The 17,128-nt window shown below is 46.8% G+C and overlaps 1 protein-coding gene across 1 annotated transcript; it reads left to right on the top strand.

The window, feature by feature from the left end:
- The first annotated feature begins 15,282 nt into the window (after positions 1-15,282).
- On the top strand, positions 15,283-16,868 carry LOC119320757 (putative F-box/LRR-repeat protein At5g02700). The gene is made up of 3 exons (XM_037594710.1): positions 15,283-16,194; positions 16,267-16,401; positions 16,506-16,868. Exons 1-3 carry the CDS (start codon positions 15,283-15,285, stop codon positions 16,866-16,868), a joined length of 1,410 nt encoding a protein of 469 aa, XP_037450607.1.
- The last annotated feature ends 260 nt before the right edge of the window (positions 16,869-17,128 follow it).

Genomic DNA, 17,128 nt, shown 5'->3' with positions numbered 1-17,128 from the left:
GGGGGGGGGTCGATCTGTCAGATCCCAAAGAGGATCGACAAAGATGAATAACTCCCGATGGTGGAGCACCCTCGATGAATTGGGGATTTTTAGTGAAAACCTAGCTACGGAAATAAGAACAAAGTAAACTGGGACTAAAGTTGGTATTTCATTTTCTGCCCGAGCACTCAGCCGGCTCACTTACATATAGTCTTACAGGCGAGTGAGGTTACAGAGTTACTGTCGAAGTCTCATGAGAGAAAACTTACAGAGAGGACGGTGAAAGCTAGGCGATGCCGCAACACTGTTGGATCTTGTCAGGGGATGACAGCCATAGGATCTCCATGACTTAACTGAATCAGTCTCTGTCTGTCTGAAGAAATAACACTGCTAGCTGCATATATCTTCAGGTATCCGACAATGCTCCCCAGGAAAACCACACTTGTCCTCAAGTGTTTTTCTCTGGAAACCAGGACTGAATTGTTTTCTTGAAAAAGGTAGGGAAGACCTGCTTGATGAAGTTAGCGTCCTCCCATGAGGTCTCCTCCGGTGCCAAGTTGGCCCATTGAATCAACCATTGCGTGACCAGCACACCACTTCTAGGCAGAGATCTAGTCTCAATGACCGTGAGTGGTTCAGTTTTAATTTTACCATCCAGTCCCACTAAGGCCTTGTTCGGTTCCATGAAAAATGAGAGGGATTGATAGGGATTGGCAGGGATTAAATCCCATCTAGTTCAATTTTCCCTCAAATCCCCTCCATTCCACTCCAATCCACTTGAGGAGTGGCTTAACCGAACAAGGCCTAAAGGGAGTTCTTGATTTGGGATGGCATGGGAGCCCTTGTGGCCCTTCAATTGGCTGACATGAAAAACCGGGTGAATTTGCACCTGTGGTGGTAACAGCAACTTGTAAGAAGAGTTGCCCAATTTTTCCATCACGCGAAAAGGCCCATAGAATTTGGTAGTCAGCTTAATGGCTTGTCTGAGTCCAAATGAAGCTCTTCTATATGGTTGCATTTTCAAGTACACCATATCACCCACTTTGAATGATCTTTCACATCTGTGTTTATCTGCATACTTCTTCATTCTGTGTTGAGCTTGCAGTAAGTTTTCCTTGAGGTGGGCCAATGTTCTCTGCTTATCATGGAGGAACTCTTGTGCTTCACTATCAGCAGGACCCGGGACTGCAACTTCACTTATCATTGGAGGAGCATATCCATATAAGGCTTTGAATGGAGTTTCCTTTGTAGCCGTATGATATGAGGTATTATACCACCATTCCGCAAGGGACAGCCATGCAACCCACTTGTTTGGTTCTTGAAATGTCATACAGCGGAGATAAGATTCTAGGCATTGGTTTACCCTCTCGGATTGACCATGTGTTTGAGGATGGTGTGTTGTACTAAGCTTGAGCTGCACATTTAGTGACTTGAAAACCCCTTGCCACATATTACTTGTGAGGATTCTGTCCCTGTCTGTGACGATGCTCACTGGGGGTCCATGTAACTTAAAGACATTATCGATAAACGCTTGAGCTACTGTGTTGACACTGTAGGGGTGGGGTAAGGCAATGAAATGAGCATATTTTGTATACCTATCCACCACCGCTAGAATGACTTCCTTGCCTTGTGATTTGGGGAGACCCTCAATAAAATCCATTGTTATATCAGTCCAAGCTTGTGTCGGAAGAGGCAGGGGATCTAGTAAACCTGGGTAGTGGCAATGCTCTGCCTTCGCCCTTTGGCAGACTGCACATTCTGCTATGAACTTGTGGACTTGTTTCTTGAGGCCAGGCCAGTAAAAAATTCTTTTGATTCTCTGGTAATTGGCCACCATGCCTGAGTGTCCTCCTATTGCAGATGTATGGAAGGAGTTGATTATTTGCTCCCGGGTATGCTCATCTAGGAATTCTGCCCTTGTACCGGAGTATGCCGTCTGACAATGTATATTTAGATGTTGGGTCAGGAGCAATAGATAGCTGTTGGAGTAGTTGTTTGCAGTGGTCATCTAGTTCATAGCTTTTTTCTACTGCCTCAATCCACAAAGGAGTAAATGTGGTAATAGCCATGACTGTGTTGTCCTTTCTACTCAGGGCATCTGCCACTTTGTTTTCCTTCCCCTTTTTGTACTCTATGGAATAACTAAATTCCAACAGCTTGAGGAGAAGTTTGTGTTGTAGTCCTTCAGATACTTTTTGTTCAGTAATGAATTTGAGACTTTTCTGGTCTGTTTTGATTACTAACTCCATTCCATGAAAATAGTGTCTCCACTTTTTCAACGCTTCTAATATTGCCGGAGCCTCCTTCTCATAAGTTGACATAGCAGATGCTTTCACCCCTAGTGTCTTGCTTAAATAAGCTAGAGGTCTCCCGGTTCTGCATGAGGACAGCCCCAATGCCATAGCCACTGGCATCTGTTTCAAGAACAAACTTTTCTTGGAAATTTGGAAGGGCCAAAACAGGAGCAGTTGTGAGCTTGAGTTTGAGCAAGTTAAATGCCTCTGTTTGTTCATCAGTCCAATGAAAGGAGTTTTTCTTGAGTATGTTGTGCAGTGGTCTGCATATAAGTCCATAGTTGGGGACAAATCTCCTGTAGTAACCTGCCATGCCCAGGAAGCTTCTCAACTGAGTAATGGTTGTTGGGAAGGGCCAGTTTTGGACAGTGAGAACTTTGCCAGGATCTGTAGCTACTCCTTCCGAGGAGATGATGTGGCCCAAACATTCTACTTGTGGTGCAGCAAAGACACATTTGCTAAGTTTAGCATATAACTACTGTTCTCTCTGTGTTTGGAGCACTATTTTCAGGTGTTGGATGTGCTCCTCAAGCGTTTTGCTGTATATCAAGATGTCATCGAAAAAGACGAGCACAAATTTCCTTGTGTATCTTTTAAAGATGAAGTTCATCAGAGCTTGAAAGGTGGTAGGAGCATTAGTGAGTCCGAAAGGCATCACTAAATATTCAAAATGCCCTAAGAATGTGGTGAAGGCCGTTTTGTGTATGTCCTCTTTCTTCATTCTTATCTGGTAGTAACCAGACCGCAAATCCAACTTGGTGAAATAGCTTGCCCCATGCAATTCATCCAAAAGGTCCTCAATTATCGGGATAGGAAATTTGTTCTTGATTGTTTGATCATTGAGCTTTCTAAAATCTGTGCATAGCCTCCATGTACCATCCCTTTTCTTCACTAGGAGTGCTGGTGCTGCATAGGACTATCACTTGGTCTGATGATAGAGGCTTCTAGTAATTGCTGAATTTGCTTTTCCATTTTCTTCTTTTTGGTGATGTGGAACTCTATAAGGTCTCAAGCCAGGGGGTTCCACTCCTTGCTTCAATGGAATAGCGTGATCAAATTCCCTCATAGGTGGTAAGCCAGAAGGTGTCTGAAAAACATCCTGGAACTCCTCTAGTACTTCTTGTACTTGGGGATGGACTGCTGGTGTTTCAGATGCTTCTTTTGAGAGAGGAAAAAGGAGGTAGCCCTCCGTCACCTTGCTCTGGATGGACATCAGTTTGTCCACTGTGATGGGAGGGATTCCTTTAGCAAATGTATTATCTTGTAGGGTAATTTTCTTTTCCCTTTTCCAGTTGATAGTCATCTCCCTTTCATCAAAGTCCAGAGAGATTGGACTATGTTCCAAGAGCCAATCACACCCCAGGATAATATCATATCCCTTGAGAGGGAGTAGTTTGAAAGTGTTGCAGAATTCATGATCTTGGATCTTGTATTTAGCAGCAGCTATGTGTGATCCTGTCTGTAGTTTCCCACCTCCAGCAATGTGCACTGGTTGGAGCTTATTTGTTGAAATGGCACAAGTCGTTTTTGTGGCAAACTTCATATCAATGAAGGTGTTAGTATTGCCAGAATCGACCAAAGCGAGCCCCTTTTTCCCTCCAATGTTAACCCACAATGTGAATGTGGCTGCAATGCTTCTACCTTTAATGGCTTGCATTGAAATCAACATGAGTTGTTCCTCATCAGTTGGGGAGGTGGTTGGCTGCTCTATCTCAGGTGGAGGGTTTGCAGTTTGCAACTAGTCCTCCCACTCTGCTTCTGACTCCTCAGTTGCTATGAGGTTTAGTGATTTGTATTGGGCACATTTGTGGCCAAAAAACCATCTTTGGCCACAGTATCTACACTACCCTGGTTCTTTGTACTTGACTTCGGGTCTGGTGCCTTGTTTTTCTGGTGGTTTATTACCCATATTGTCAGGTGGCTTTGGTCTATTTGGAAAATTGGTAGGGGCATTGTTTCTCGGATACAACCCTGTAGGTTGGTATCTTTTTGCTTGAGCAGCAGCAGCACTAGCTCCTTGTTCCATGTCCCTTGCCGTTTCCTCTGCATCATACAGAGTGACTGGCTTAAATGGTTTGAGGTAGTGTTTGATTTCCTCCCTTAGTCCGTTAATGTAACACTTGACATAATATTGTTCTTTGACCTTGGGATTTTCTTTCCTGTAGGAAGCCATCATTTCTTCAAACCTGTCAGTATACTCTGCCATAGAATTTGCCCCTTGCTTGAGAGCATTGAAGTTTGCTACTACTTCATAAGAGCTGATGGTAGCAAATCGCTTGCAGAGAGCTTTATAGAAATCTGACCAAGTAAGGTTTGCTTGTAATACTCCTAGATTTCTAAGCCATGTGTTAGCCCTTCCAGTAATATACATCTGGGCATAATCAAATTTGGCATTTTCAGGAACATAGACCATTGCAAAGTATTTTTCAATGAGCCTGAGCCATTCTTGTGGATTGGAGCCGTCAAATCGAGGGAAATCCATTTTTGGTGCCTTAGCAATGGACTTATAAAATTGGGCCTCCTTATCAAACCTCTGGTGTCTATCATCTCTGTAATTGAAGCCACCTCCTCTGTGCTGGAAGGAATTCTGGGGTGTAGGTTGGGGGTAATTATGTTGTTGTTGGAAGGGAGCAACTGGATAATGGGGTTGGGGATAGATAGTTGTTGTTGTGGTATGTATTGTTCTTGAGGTGGGGTATGGGTAGGGTGGTGGCATGTTATAGGGCTGGTAATTAATGGTAGGATGGTTCTGAGGAGTTTGAGGGGGATATGGCTGTGGGTTTGGTGGATAAACCAAAGGTTGTGGCTGTAGTGGTGCTGGGTCGTGGTGGGATTGGTTTGGTGGAAACATGGGAGGGGCTAATGGTGTTTGGTTCCAGTATGGTGGTCGACCATTGGTCTGGGGGAAAACTGGTATGTCTTGGTACATATTCTGCTGAGGATCTACCCAACCATGAGCTTGCCCTCCCTCAATTTCATAGTACTGTTGTTGAAATTCAGGGTAAACAAATTGTTGTTCTTGCTCATCTTGGTTTGGATGCTCCAGGTCATAAGTGATTTGTTCCTGATATTGCCCACCTTTTCTTCTCCAGTGTGGAACTTCTGAGTGCCAGATCAAGGGTTCAGAGGAGTTTTGGGTGGGCTGGGATTTTTGTCCCGAAGTCACCTCTTTCCCTTGTTCCTTGGATGTGGAGGGAGTACCTGGTGCCTGCTTCTCCCGTAGCAGCGATTCCATTCGCAGTAGGGTTTCATTCAGGGCCGTGACCTTCTCTTGCATCCCCTCCATCTTGGAGCTCAGCTCCTCCGTCCCGGATCCCATGTGCTCGATGTCCAACTTCATGGCCACCACTTCCTAGGGCTACTGATACCAATTTTCAGATCCCAAAGAGGATCGACAAAGATGAATAACTCCCGATGGTGGAGCACCCTCGATGAATTGGGGATTTTTAGTGAAAACCTAGCTACAGAAATAAGAACAAAGTAAACTGGGACTAAAGTTGGTATTTCATTTTCTGCCCGAGCACTCAGCTGGCTCACTTACATATAGTCTTATAGGCGAGTGAGGTTACAGAGTTACTGTCGAAGTCTCACGAGAGAAAAGTTACAGAGAGGACGGTGAAAGCTAGGCGATGCCGCAACACCGTCGGATCTTGTCAGGGGATGACAGCCGTAGGATCTCCATGACTTAACTGAATCGGTCTCTGTCTGTCTGAAGAAATAACATTGCTAGCTGCATATATCTTCAGGTATCTGACACGATCCCACACAACAGGTGACAACAATAGTGGAGCAGTGTGCTCCCGGACTGCGGTGTGCCACGTGGGGTTGCGACAGTCGAGCACCTCCGTGAGAGCATCCACGACCCCGGTCGTGACCGCTGCCCAAGACCTGCTTCTTCCTTGCGGCGAATGACTCCGGGTTCACGGAGTCGAGCGTGGATGCGGGCTCCCTGACCAAGGCGATGAGCATCACCATGTTGTGCAACAGGAAGGCGTCCTTCTCGTGTCTGCCGCCCCACCCCCCCGGTATGTGGGGCCCCTCGGAGGCCATGTAGAGCACCTCCACGGTGTGCAGCCACACCATGAAGCAGCCCTCATGGTCGGCTACAACCTGAAAGCCACATGCCCCGCTAGTGTAGGCATGGCCGCCCCCGCCCCACGGGCGACACCAGCGCACCCACGACCATGCCCATCAGCACCCCCCCGCCCCAGCACCCGATAGCTGCGCTCCCAATTCCGTCAACGGCGCGCGCGCTGGCGTCACCCGCCGCTCGGTGCCCAGCAGCCACGCCTCCAGCTCCTACAGCAAGAGCGCGCTGGCACTGCCCCCGCCGCAGCAACGTAGAGTGCGGCCAGGGCGAGGCTCTTCTTGGGCGTCCGGGTGTCGGTGCGGCAGCCAGGTGTCCTCGGTGCGTGGGAGGCGCGGGCGGCTTCTTCTTGTACCCACTTAGAAGAGATGCAAAATGGTGTTTGATGAAATGCCCGAGAGAGGAGAGGAGAAAGAAAAGAAGACTAGTCCAATTTGCCTATGTGGCATTTTTTTCATGCCAACTCAGCCTGATGGGCGGACCCGACCGATTAATGACTTCATCCAAATGCTTAGCATCTACAATCAGTGTTTTTTTCATGGTTATTTTTTTAGGGTTAATTATCCTTTTGCCCTTAGTGGTGTCCATGTGCTCAGTTTTGCCCTCAGATGCAAATTGTCCTCAGTTTTGCCCCTAGTCCGTGCACAGCAACTACGACGAGGCCAAACGGCCATATTTGAGTCCATTCCGTCCGCCGGCGTTAGTAGTTGTGGGTCCGGAGCTTACACGTGGGACCGCGTGGACGTGGGTCCGGAGCTGACATGTAGGCCCCTGCAACTAAATCCCCAAATCATTCTAGCTCACACCCATCCGCCCGGCCGGCTGTCGTGCGCCGCCGCCGCCGCCACCTGCGCCGCGGCCAGCACCTGCCCCGCCACCAGCTGCACGCCCTGCTCCGCCGCTATCTCCCTGCGCCTACGCTCCACGGCTCATTGTGACGCCCACCACCTTCCTGCGACGCCACGGGTGGGGCGCCCGCCACCTGCTCGACCCGCGGCGCGGCCTCCTTCCGTGCGCCCGGCCGGAGCGCTCAAAGGTGGGGGGCTGCTGGAGCTATTTGAACTAGGAGGAAGAACCCTAGGGCGAAATGGAGAGCAGCGGCAACCCCGGAGTATTTGACGAGGCAGGCATCGGGCCGGAGATCCGCCGCGTCCACGACTGGGTTCCCGAGGGGTAAGTCTCGCCTCTTGTTTAGATTGAGCTTAGTTGTGCATTTGAACACTCGATTCGAGTAGGTTTGCCCAATTAGTGTGCTGATTGCGTCTCTGTTTTTCGCCGGTTAGGATGGAGTTGCGGTTTGCTTTCATGGTGCACATTAGAAGGGACCGGTACATGTTCGATGCAAAGGATAAGAAGAAATACCAAGGAGGTTTTGATTATCGGTTGCCAATGGCTAGTAATTGGAGTTTCAGACAATTTGGGGAGGTAATTTGTAGCCAATATCCTTGGGGTTTGCTTGATGAAGTGGTTTACAAATACTATGATGGGGGAAAGAATTGGGTGACAGTTAGTAATGAGGAAGAGCTAGCTACCATGTTTGTTAGGCATAAAGAGAAAGATAATTTCCATGTGAGGCTGCAAGTTGATGTGCTTGAGCAGGCATTTGGACCTAGGATGGCGGGTGCAACATCTCGGGGAGAATCAAGTCGTCGTAATGGCATCTCTAGCCATAACAGTTCAGTTGGTGCACGGCGACGTGGTGGCTCGACAAGTGTGGGCAACAGCAGTAGGGTCCCCCTTGAAGTGGAGCCTGATGGCTACAATTCTGGGGTTGATGAAGAGAAGTTATATTCTGATGTTATTCAGAATTTACGACGGGCACCTAGGGCTGAAAACCAAGATGAGGCTCACAATGCAGTCCGTGTGGATGATGACGCGATGGGTGAGGACGAAGACCTTGCAGCTGTTCAATGGGACCCTTTGAACCCTCAAATGGAAGAAGGTACAATTTTTGCATCCATGAATGAGTGTAGAAATGCACTTGTGACATACTGCATCAAGGTAGAACGTACTTTCAAAGTTGACAAGAGCGATCAAGTACGTTACAGAGTGCACTGTCCGACTGAGGGTTGTCCATGGAGGCTGCTTGCAGCTAAAATGCGGAATAGCACTAATGTTCAGGTCAAAGTGAATCCTTTTAAGCACACATGTCAGGAATCAACCCTTAGAAAGGATACAATCAGTAGAGCCAAGTCAAGATGGGTGGCAGAAGAAGTAAAAAAGTGGGTGAAAGAAAACCAGCAAGTGGGTCCAAAGGAATTGCAGAAGAACATCAAAGATAAGTTCAAGATAGATTTACCATACATGAGGTTGTTCAATGGTAAACAACATGCTATGGATTCTATTTATGGTAACTGGCAGGAAAGTTTTCAATTGTTGTATTCATTCAAAGGTGAAGTGGAGAGGACAAGCCCAGGTAGTATTGTAGATATTGATCACCACACCGTGGAGTACACATTCAGGGGAGTGACAAAGACCAAGGAATGTTTTAGAAGGGTTTTTGTCTGCTTTGAGGCTTGTCGCCGGGGTTTTTTAGCAGGCTGCAGACCTTATTTGGCTATTGATGCCACTTTTCTCACAGGAAGGTTTAAAGGACAGTTAGTAGCAGCTTGTGCAGTTGATGCACATAGTTTTGTATTTCCAGTTGCCTATGGTGTGCTAGAGACAGAGTCTGAGGAGAGCTGGACTTGGTTTTTGCATAATCTCCGCCGGGCTCTTGCACATCCCAATGGGTTGGTCATTCATACAGATGCCTGCAAAGGTTTAGAAGTGGCCGTGGACAATGTGTTCCCTGGAGTAGAGCATAGGGAATGCATGCGTCACCTTGCTGCAAATTTCATGAAGAAATTCAAAGGAAAGGTGTATACCGACAATTTATGGCCAGCATCTTTGACATGCAGTGTGAAGAAGCACAACTACCACTTGAGGCAGTTATACATGAATCCCAAAGTGAAAGAATACTTGGAAACACACCACTCCAAGTTATGGGCCAGAAGCCAATTCAGTGAAGTGAGCAAAGTTGACTATGTGCACAATAATCTAGCAGAGTCTTTCAACTCAACGATCCGGAAACTAAAGGGTCATTATGTGGTGGATTTGCTTGACAGAATAAGGATAGAATACATGCAGAAATTTCATTATCGTGCAGGAATAGCCGAGGCAAAATTCATGGGCCACATTATCATCCATGCCGTGATGAATGAACTGAAGCAGAAGACAACAGGCTTGGAAATGAACATGACGCTTTGCTCGGGTACCACAGCAGAGATATCATATTTGGATAAAGAGAAGAGGGAATGGAGATATCCAGTGGATTTAGAAGCTAGAACTTGCAGTTGTAGGCAATGGCAGATAACTGGGTTGCCATGCATTCATGCCTTGTTTTTCATCACTTCTCTCCCAGGTCCAGCAGGGAACATACAGCAGTATGTGCATGATTACTACTCTGTTGCAAGGTTCAAAGCCACATATGCTTATGCCTTGCCTGCTATGGAGGGAAAACAACAATAGGACATGGTGGACCCTGGATTCAAGCTTTGCGCTCCGGTTCTGAAGAGAGCAGCAGGTAGACCAAGGAAGAGTCGAATAAGACCTCGCAGTGAAGGAGCTGGACTTGGAGCGAGGAAGCGTAAGTGCACAAGATGTGGTGGGTCTGGTCATTTCGGTAAGTATTGTGATAACACAGTAGATCCAGCATTCGGAGAGAGTTTCGATGAAGGCTTCGATGAAAATGTTGGTCAGCAGCCGGTTGCCTCAACAGATGATGAAAATGTTGGTCAATAGCCGGTTGCCTCAACAGATGATGAAAATGATGGTCAACAGCCGGATTCAAGTGAGGCTCCAAATGGTAATCCAAGTGAGGCTCTAAATGGTGATCATGGTGATCCAAGTGAGGCTCCAAATGATGATCCAAGTGAGGCTCCAAATGGTGACCAACCTTCTGTTGTTGTGAGTTCTGCTAGGTATGTAAATCTTGCAAGGGTCAAATACTACTGTACATCTATCACTTGACATGATCTCATTACCGTTTATGTTTGGACCCTTTATGTTTTGCACAGCTCTATGGTAGGTTTGAAGAAGACGCGCAAGGTACCGACAACCAAGAGAAGAAGAGAAGAAACAATGAGCACAAGGTGCAGGAGGAGCAAAGTGATGACAAGAAGCTCAAGGAACAGACAGAAGCCCCAACGCTATCTATGAACAATTATGAAACATTATGAATAAGGAATGATGTTGTATTATGAAACATTTATCACTTGACATGTTGTATTTCTGTTGGATGATGTTGGACCTATGTTAGAAGTATGTTTGACATGATGTTTAAATATCTGTTGGATGATGTTTGAATGAGCACATGGTTTTTCCTTTTTTGATTTTTTTGAATTTTATTTTGCTCATTTAAATTCTGGTCAAACCTAACTTTGACCAAGATTTAAGCAAGTCTAAAACATCAAAATGAAAAACTAAGCCTGAATACTTCTTAGTCAATCCAAAATGAAGTTGTGGTGAGGTTTTTGAAATTTTCATGAAAAATGTGCTAAAAAGAGGGGTCCAAAGGTAGGGTAAACGGCCTCATTTCTAAGCAAGGTTTTTTTCGACCTTATCTAAATCAGTCAAATAACTTTCCTACACATATATTCTATATGTACAGACTATGTGCGCTGGTTTTTCCATTTTTTGATTTTTTTAAATTTGTTTTGCTCATTTGAATTCTGGTCAAACTTAACTTTGACCAAGATTTAAACAAGTGTAAAACATCAAAATGAAAAACTAAGCCTGGATCCTTCTTAGTCACTCCAAAATGAAGCTGTGGTGAGTTTTTTGAAATTTTCATGTTCATTTCCCCAAAACACTTCTCTTCACTTCATACAAGAGAGTTTGAGATACTCGAGATATCATACAATACACATGAACTTATCATTTAAATGTATGTAAAGCTTGTTTATCAACTTAAATCGTTAGTATATGACATAAGAAGACTATGTGCGCAGGTTTTTCATTTTTCTGATTTTTATTTAATTTATTATGCTCATTTGAAATTTGGTCAAACATAGCTTTGACTGCTCCAAACCCCTCCCAAACCCCGCTAACCCTAGCGCTGAATAAGGACCGTTCATCTAACCCTAGCGGTGATCAAGGGCCGTCGATCTAACCCTTCTAGAAGGAATCTGCGGGGAGGAGGGGGGCGATCCGCGAGATGCAATCTGATTGGCTGGGAGATTGTTTTTTTAACAAATATCGGGCGCGCTGGATGGACCGTTGGGCCGTCTCGTTGTCTGGGCCTGAGACTGCAGTAAATAGCCCGTCTCAGCCTTTCCAGGCCTTGCATGCATGGAGGCGGCTACGTGGGTTTGCGCATGCGCGGGAGGCGGCGACGTGCATGCATGCGAGTGAGGCGAGCGAGGCGCGCTAGGCGAGCTAGGCTAGCGAGGCGAGCTAGGTGGTTCAGGGCAGTGGTTCAGGGCAGCGGTTCACATGCACTGCCCGGTCAAAGATGCATCGTTTTCGTGCAAAAATTTAAGTGTGCAAAACGTAACGGATACACACACGCGTCCGGATTCACACACGCACCGTTCTCATCCTTTCTCTCTTCCTCTCCCACCCACAGGCCTATAAATGGGGTGCCTCTCTTCCTCTCCCACCCACAAGCCAGATCCGATCCTCTCCAACTTCAAACACCCAAGCGACCGATCCCTCCCCAAGCGAGACCAAGTGAAGAAGATGCAGTTCAACGGGCCGACCTTCAGCCGTCCGCCTGTGGTGCCGGAGCTGCGCTACCCACCGGGCGTGCTCGTGGAGAGGGAGCTCCGTGTGTGGGCTATTTCAAGGTGGAGGGCTTCCGTCGAACTCACCCGCGCCTTCCTCAGAGCCGGCTATGCCCACCTCCCACGGGGCTCTCCGAGGATGTTCACCCTCAACGAGGTTCGTGACCGCGGCGGCATCCTCATACTGCTCACGGTCACCTTCACCAACCCATTTGACGCGCGCGAGCTCCTCGGCCAAGTCTTTTGGTGCGGCTGCGAGGCCATCTTCTTCACCGTCTACAACATCTACACCAAGTACGAGCGCATCTTCCCCGCTCCAGGCCAGATGCACTCCCTTCCCTACGACGAGGAGGAGGAGGTGTGAAGATGAAGACGGTGTTGAAGGGGCGCGCGCGGCCAAGGTGGAAGAAGGAGGTCAAGATGAAGATGTTCAAGCCCGGAGTCAAGCTCGTCATGTTTGGTTTTTTATTTTGTTGCTTTTCTATGTCGTGTCGTGTCGTGTCATGTTTCATCATGTGTCCGTGAACTGTCCGTGAACTTATCTAAGTTGTAATGGTACGGTGTGTTCCATCTTATTATGTGTGTTAAAAAATGTCCGTGCCCAAACTTATCATTTCTTCCCTAAACAAGTCATGAAGTTCGAGAACTTGTGGTTTTCGGAGGGGGTGAGAAGCCCTCTGTTTCATTCAAACAAAAAGTCATGAACTAACATGCAAATTTATTCCCTTTAAATCCTAAACCAAGTGCCACTCTAACCCTAAACCAAGTGCCACTCTGACCAAAATCATGTGGTAGTGCAACATACATTTTCAACCTTCCAACCCTCCAAAATTTAAGTGCAAAACAAAGGAAAACCACTCTCACGCGTGTGCAACATTCACGGTCTCACTATTTTTTTTTAAAAAAAATTCACAGTCTCACTATGTATACCTTCTTTCCCTACCCATGTCAAAGTCTTGCCATCTGTCCTAGCGGTTACCAGCGTAGCCCTAAATACCACAAACCCACGCGGTCCTGGGTTCGAGTCCCCAAGCGCACCAATTTTTTGTGCATTTTCCACCCTTTATTTTTTAGACATATTATGTTTTTCTCAATGTAATGCCCTTAAAAAATGTTCATTTATTTTGGCACCTGGCGTAAACCTCTACCAGAGCTGAGGCACATTTTTCATGACATTTTGGTCTTTGATTTAAATCACGGTGTATTTGAATTGGATTAATTAACAGCTCCAAAAAATTTCTAACATTAATTGTTTGGCTTCGGAATAATTCAATTAGCTTCCACAAAAAGTTTCAGCATTATGATTTACTGCCTAAATTAAATCAGAATAGAAAACAGAAAAATACGCAAGAAAACCCCTGAATGGGCCTAATTGGATGCAGTTGGCCCATTAGTCTAGCCTGCACTTGGCTCTACGCTCTGAATTTGGCCCAAGAGCAACCTTTTTTTGGACAGAAAGGCAGAGCAGAGAGCTGCATTTCATTGATCAAAAGTTTCTGAATTCCTAATTTCTTCTCTTTTTTTCCAACATATTTAAATGTTGGTCACTTCTTCTTTTTTTGTTTCAACATTTAAACAACTTTAACCAACATTTAAACTAGGTGAATTTTTCAAACAATTTCAAGATTACAAATTCCTTCATAATTCATGCCTTTCCATACATTTTCAACATTACAACCAGTGCGATTACCATAGCTACAAATGCCCAAAAGTATTTGCAAATGGGTATTGGTAGTGCTTGATCTTCAAGCTTCCTAACCTTCTTCTTCAACATCCTAAGCTCAATAGCTAGCTCTCTGTCAGTGCGTGCTTCGCCATCCATCTCTTCTTCCGGAGCTCGTGGTGTGGCCACTACCGTTCGTGGCAACATGCGCAACCATTCTTCATGCTCTTCTTGCAGTTCATTCATCAGAGTCTTGGCCAGAGCATCGACCCAAAGAAAGAAGCATGTCACCTGCATGAACACTAAACAGATCAACCCATTGCTCAAACATCCCGACGACGAAAATGGTGCAATTGCCCCGATTCTTACCCCATTCTCGCTGCACACGTAGAACGGACGATTCTGGTTCCTCGGTGTCTGAGAAACCCTTCGATCAACGCCCGCCCGGCACCGCGGACAGACGAAGACAGGCATGTCCACACGCGCCCGGCTCTGCATCCGCGAGGTGGCGCGGGAGCTTGAGGAAGACATGGAGCTCGGAGCCGAAGGGGATCTCAACGCCGCCGCGCCCTCCACTGCCAGCTTCCCACCGCCGCGCCCTCCACAGCTAGCTTCCCTCCGCCGTGCTCTCTCTCTCGCCGTGGTCACCGCCGTGCTCTCTGTCGCCGTGGTCACCACCGCTGTCGCCCGCTTATATAGCACACCCGCCAACGACTCTCTGCTCAACGGCTCTTTGCTGGGTCCCACAAGCCACGCGTGCAACGGTCTGAATAAAATTGGCCGTTTCTGCCGCCTGGTCCCACCTGTAAGGGCCGAGTCAAAAGGTTGACCTGACGGAGACGGCAGAGTTCACGGAACGAGTCGGTGCGCACGGACTAGGGGCAAAACTGAGCACAATTCGCATCTGAGGGCAAAACTGAGCACATGGACACCACTGAGGGCAAAAGGATAATTAACCCATTTTTTTAATGCGGTGCATTGCAGAGTTGGTGGTTTTTTGCATTGTGTGACACGATTATGGTAGTCCTGTGAATTTTACTCTCTCGTGGGCTATAGCCTAGCACCAACCTTTATGGCTATTTGAATTTTTAAACCTATACAACCAAGTGCCAATTTTACTGTACATTGATATTTCAAATTATAGCCTAGCATCAAGCTTATGGCTATCTAAGACTATACAACTATACATTGATATTTCAAGTGTAAATTCGACCTCATAGCTGATTTCCCCTTAAATTACAAATATATTTATATTAGATTAGAGAAAAGAAAGAGAAAAACACGAACTAACTAAAGTCTAAAACACACACGGTTGCAAGGTTTCTATTTTGTATCCTTTTCTTTTCTTTTTTAGACAACTTTTCTTTGCTCTTTGTTTGAGGGGATTTTCTTGTTTCTTTACTTGGGGCAATTTTTAATGCAGAGCCCAAGTCCAAAACAAAGCGTCCGCCGAATTCCCCACAAACCCTCCCTCCGTCTCGCCAGCCGCCGGCCATGGAGAAGAAAAAGGCAGTGGCGGCGCGATCCGCTCGCAAGGAGCGAAAGTCCCACGGAGCCGCGCGGAAGCGGGCGCGGAGTGGAGACTGCGACGTGAACGCCGGCGATTTCATCAGCCGCCTCCCGGACGCTGTCCTCGGGACCATCATCTCTTTACTCCCCACCAAGGACGGCGGCCGCACGCAGATCCTCTCCCGCCGATGGCGCCACCTGTGGCGCTCTGCTCCTCTCAACCTCGAGGTCATCACCGGGCCTCCCGGAAGCTATCCTCGGCACCATCATCCGTCCGCGGTCCACCACTCCGCCGTCTCCAAGATAATCTCCCAACACCTTGGCCCCGCCCGCCGATTCTGCCTCAAGCACCTGATCGACGGCGACCTCCCTGAGATGGAGAGCTGGTTGGACTCCCGAGCCCTCATCAGCCTCCAGGAACTCGACATCATCAATTACACTGGATATAAGACCGGCTATACATTGCCGCAATCCGTGTTCCGCTCCGCATCCACCCTTCTCGTTGCCAAGATAATGGGTTGCAATTTCCCGGACGCGATCACACGCTCCATGAATTTCTACCTCCTCAACCAGCTTTCCATGGATTGTGTTTCGATCTCGGGGGATGTGTTCCACGGCTTGCTCTCCGGCTGCCATGCCTTGGAGAGCTTAGCCATGCTTGAAGTTCATGCTGCTGGTTGCCTCCGTGTTAGCTCGCCAACTCTTAGGAGCATTGGCTTCCGCAAAGGATCTCGTAAAAGAGCCGAATTGGTCCTCGAGGATACTCCTCGCCTTGAAAGGTTATTATTACCGTATTGTGACCGGAATAATTCTGCGACTATCCGGGTTATTTGGGCACCTAAACTGCAGATATTTGGGCCTTTCTCAACAGGCGCGTGTGAACTCCGGGTCTTCCAGGTAGCAGCAACAGACATCATTCAGCATTCTTACATGGAGATAGTTATTTTTTATGTTGGTTGTTTTCTTCAGGGAATGAGCCCCGTCAGCTCGACAAACTCGATACACACCGTGAAGGTTTTGGCCCTCGGGTGTTCTGAACATCAATTGGGTGCAGTTCTTGACGTCCTCATGTGGTTCCCCTGTTTGGAAAAGCTCTATGTCACAGTGAGTATTCATCCTTGCTCGTTTTAAATGTATGCTTTGATTGACATATCATCTAGTCTAGTTAGCAACGCTTTAACATATGCATATGTTTTTCTGTTTTGCAGTTTCACGCACACTATAGGACGTTTAAGCAAAATGAGCATCAGTATGACCCACTACATCCAGCGTGCCTTCAGACCCATCTAAAGAGAGTGGTGTTTAAGTTATTCAAAGGCTCTAAGCAACAGATTGAGTTTGTCATGTTCTTTATTTTGTATGTGAAATTGCTAAAGAAAATTGAATTCCAAGTTTGCGGGGACTACTACAACACTGAATTTGTGGCTCGTCAACGCGCGCTGCTCAAAGTCGGAAACAGAGCTTCTCGATATGCTCAATTTACATTCAGGAATACTAGTGGTTGTACTGATGACCATGTCACCAAGCATATCCACGATTTGTCACTAGCTGACCCCTTTAGACTGCCTTAGACAGGGCTCATTTTCTAGATGGGGTTAATGCAAAAAGAGTAAACTGCTGAAATGTGAAATGCTGTAATGGGTAGGAATGCGACAGAAAAACTGCTGAAAAATGTAATCCCATCCGCCAGAACTCCTCTGGCCCTGTGCAATTTGTTTTTTCTGTTCTTTTCTGCCTAAGCTGGGCTAGAAACACGTGCTTGTGTTGGAAACTTAACTGTTCTTAGTTATGTACCGCAGTATGAGAACTTTAGTTGCGGATTAGATTTCTT

This window comes from Triticum dicoccoides, chromosome 6B (assembly GCF_002162155.2).
Source record: "Triticum dicoccoides isolate Atlit2015 ecotype Zavitan chromosome 6B, WEW_v2.0, whole genome shotgun sequence".
NCBI lineage: Eukaryota > Viridiplantae > Streptophyta > Magnoliopsida > Poales > Poaceae > Triticum > Triticum dicoccoides.
The sequence above is the reverse complement of the archived record's forward strand: the minus strand, read 5'-3'. Positions and strand labels throughout refer to the sequence as shown.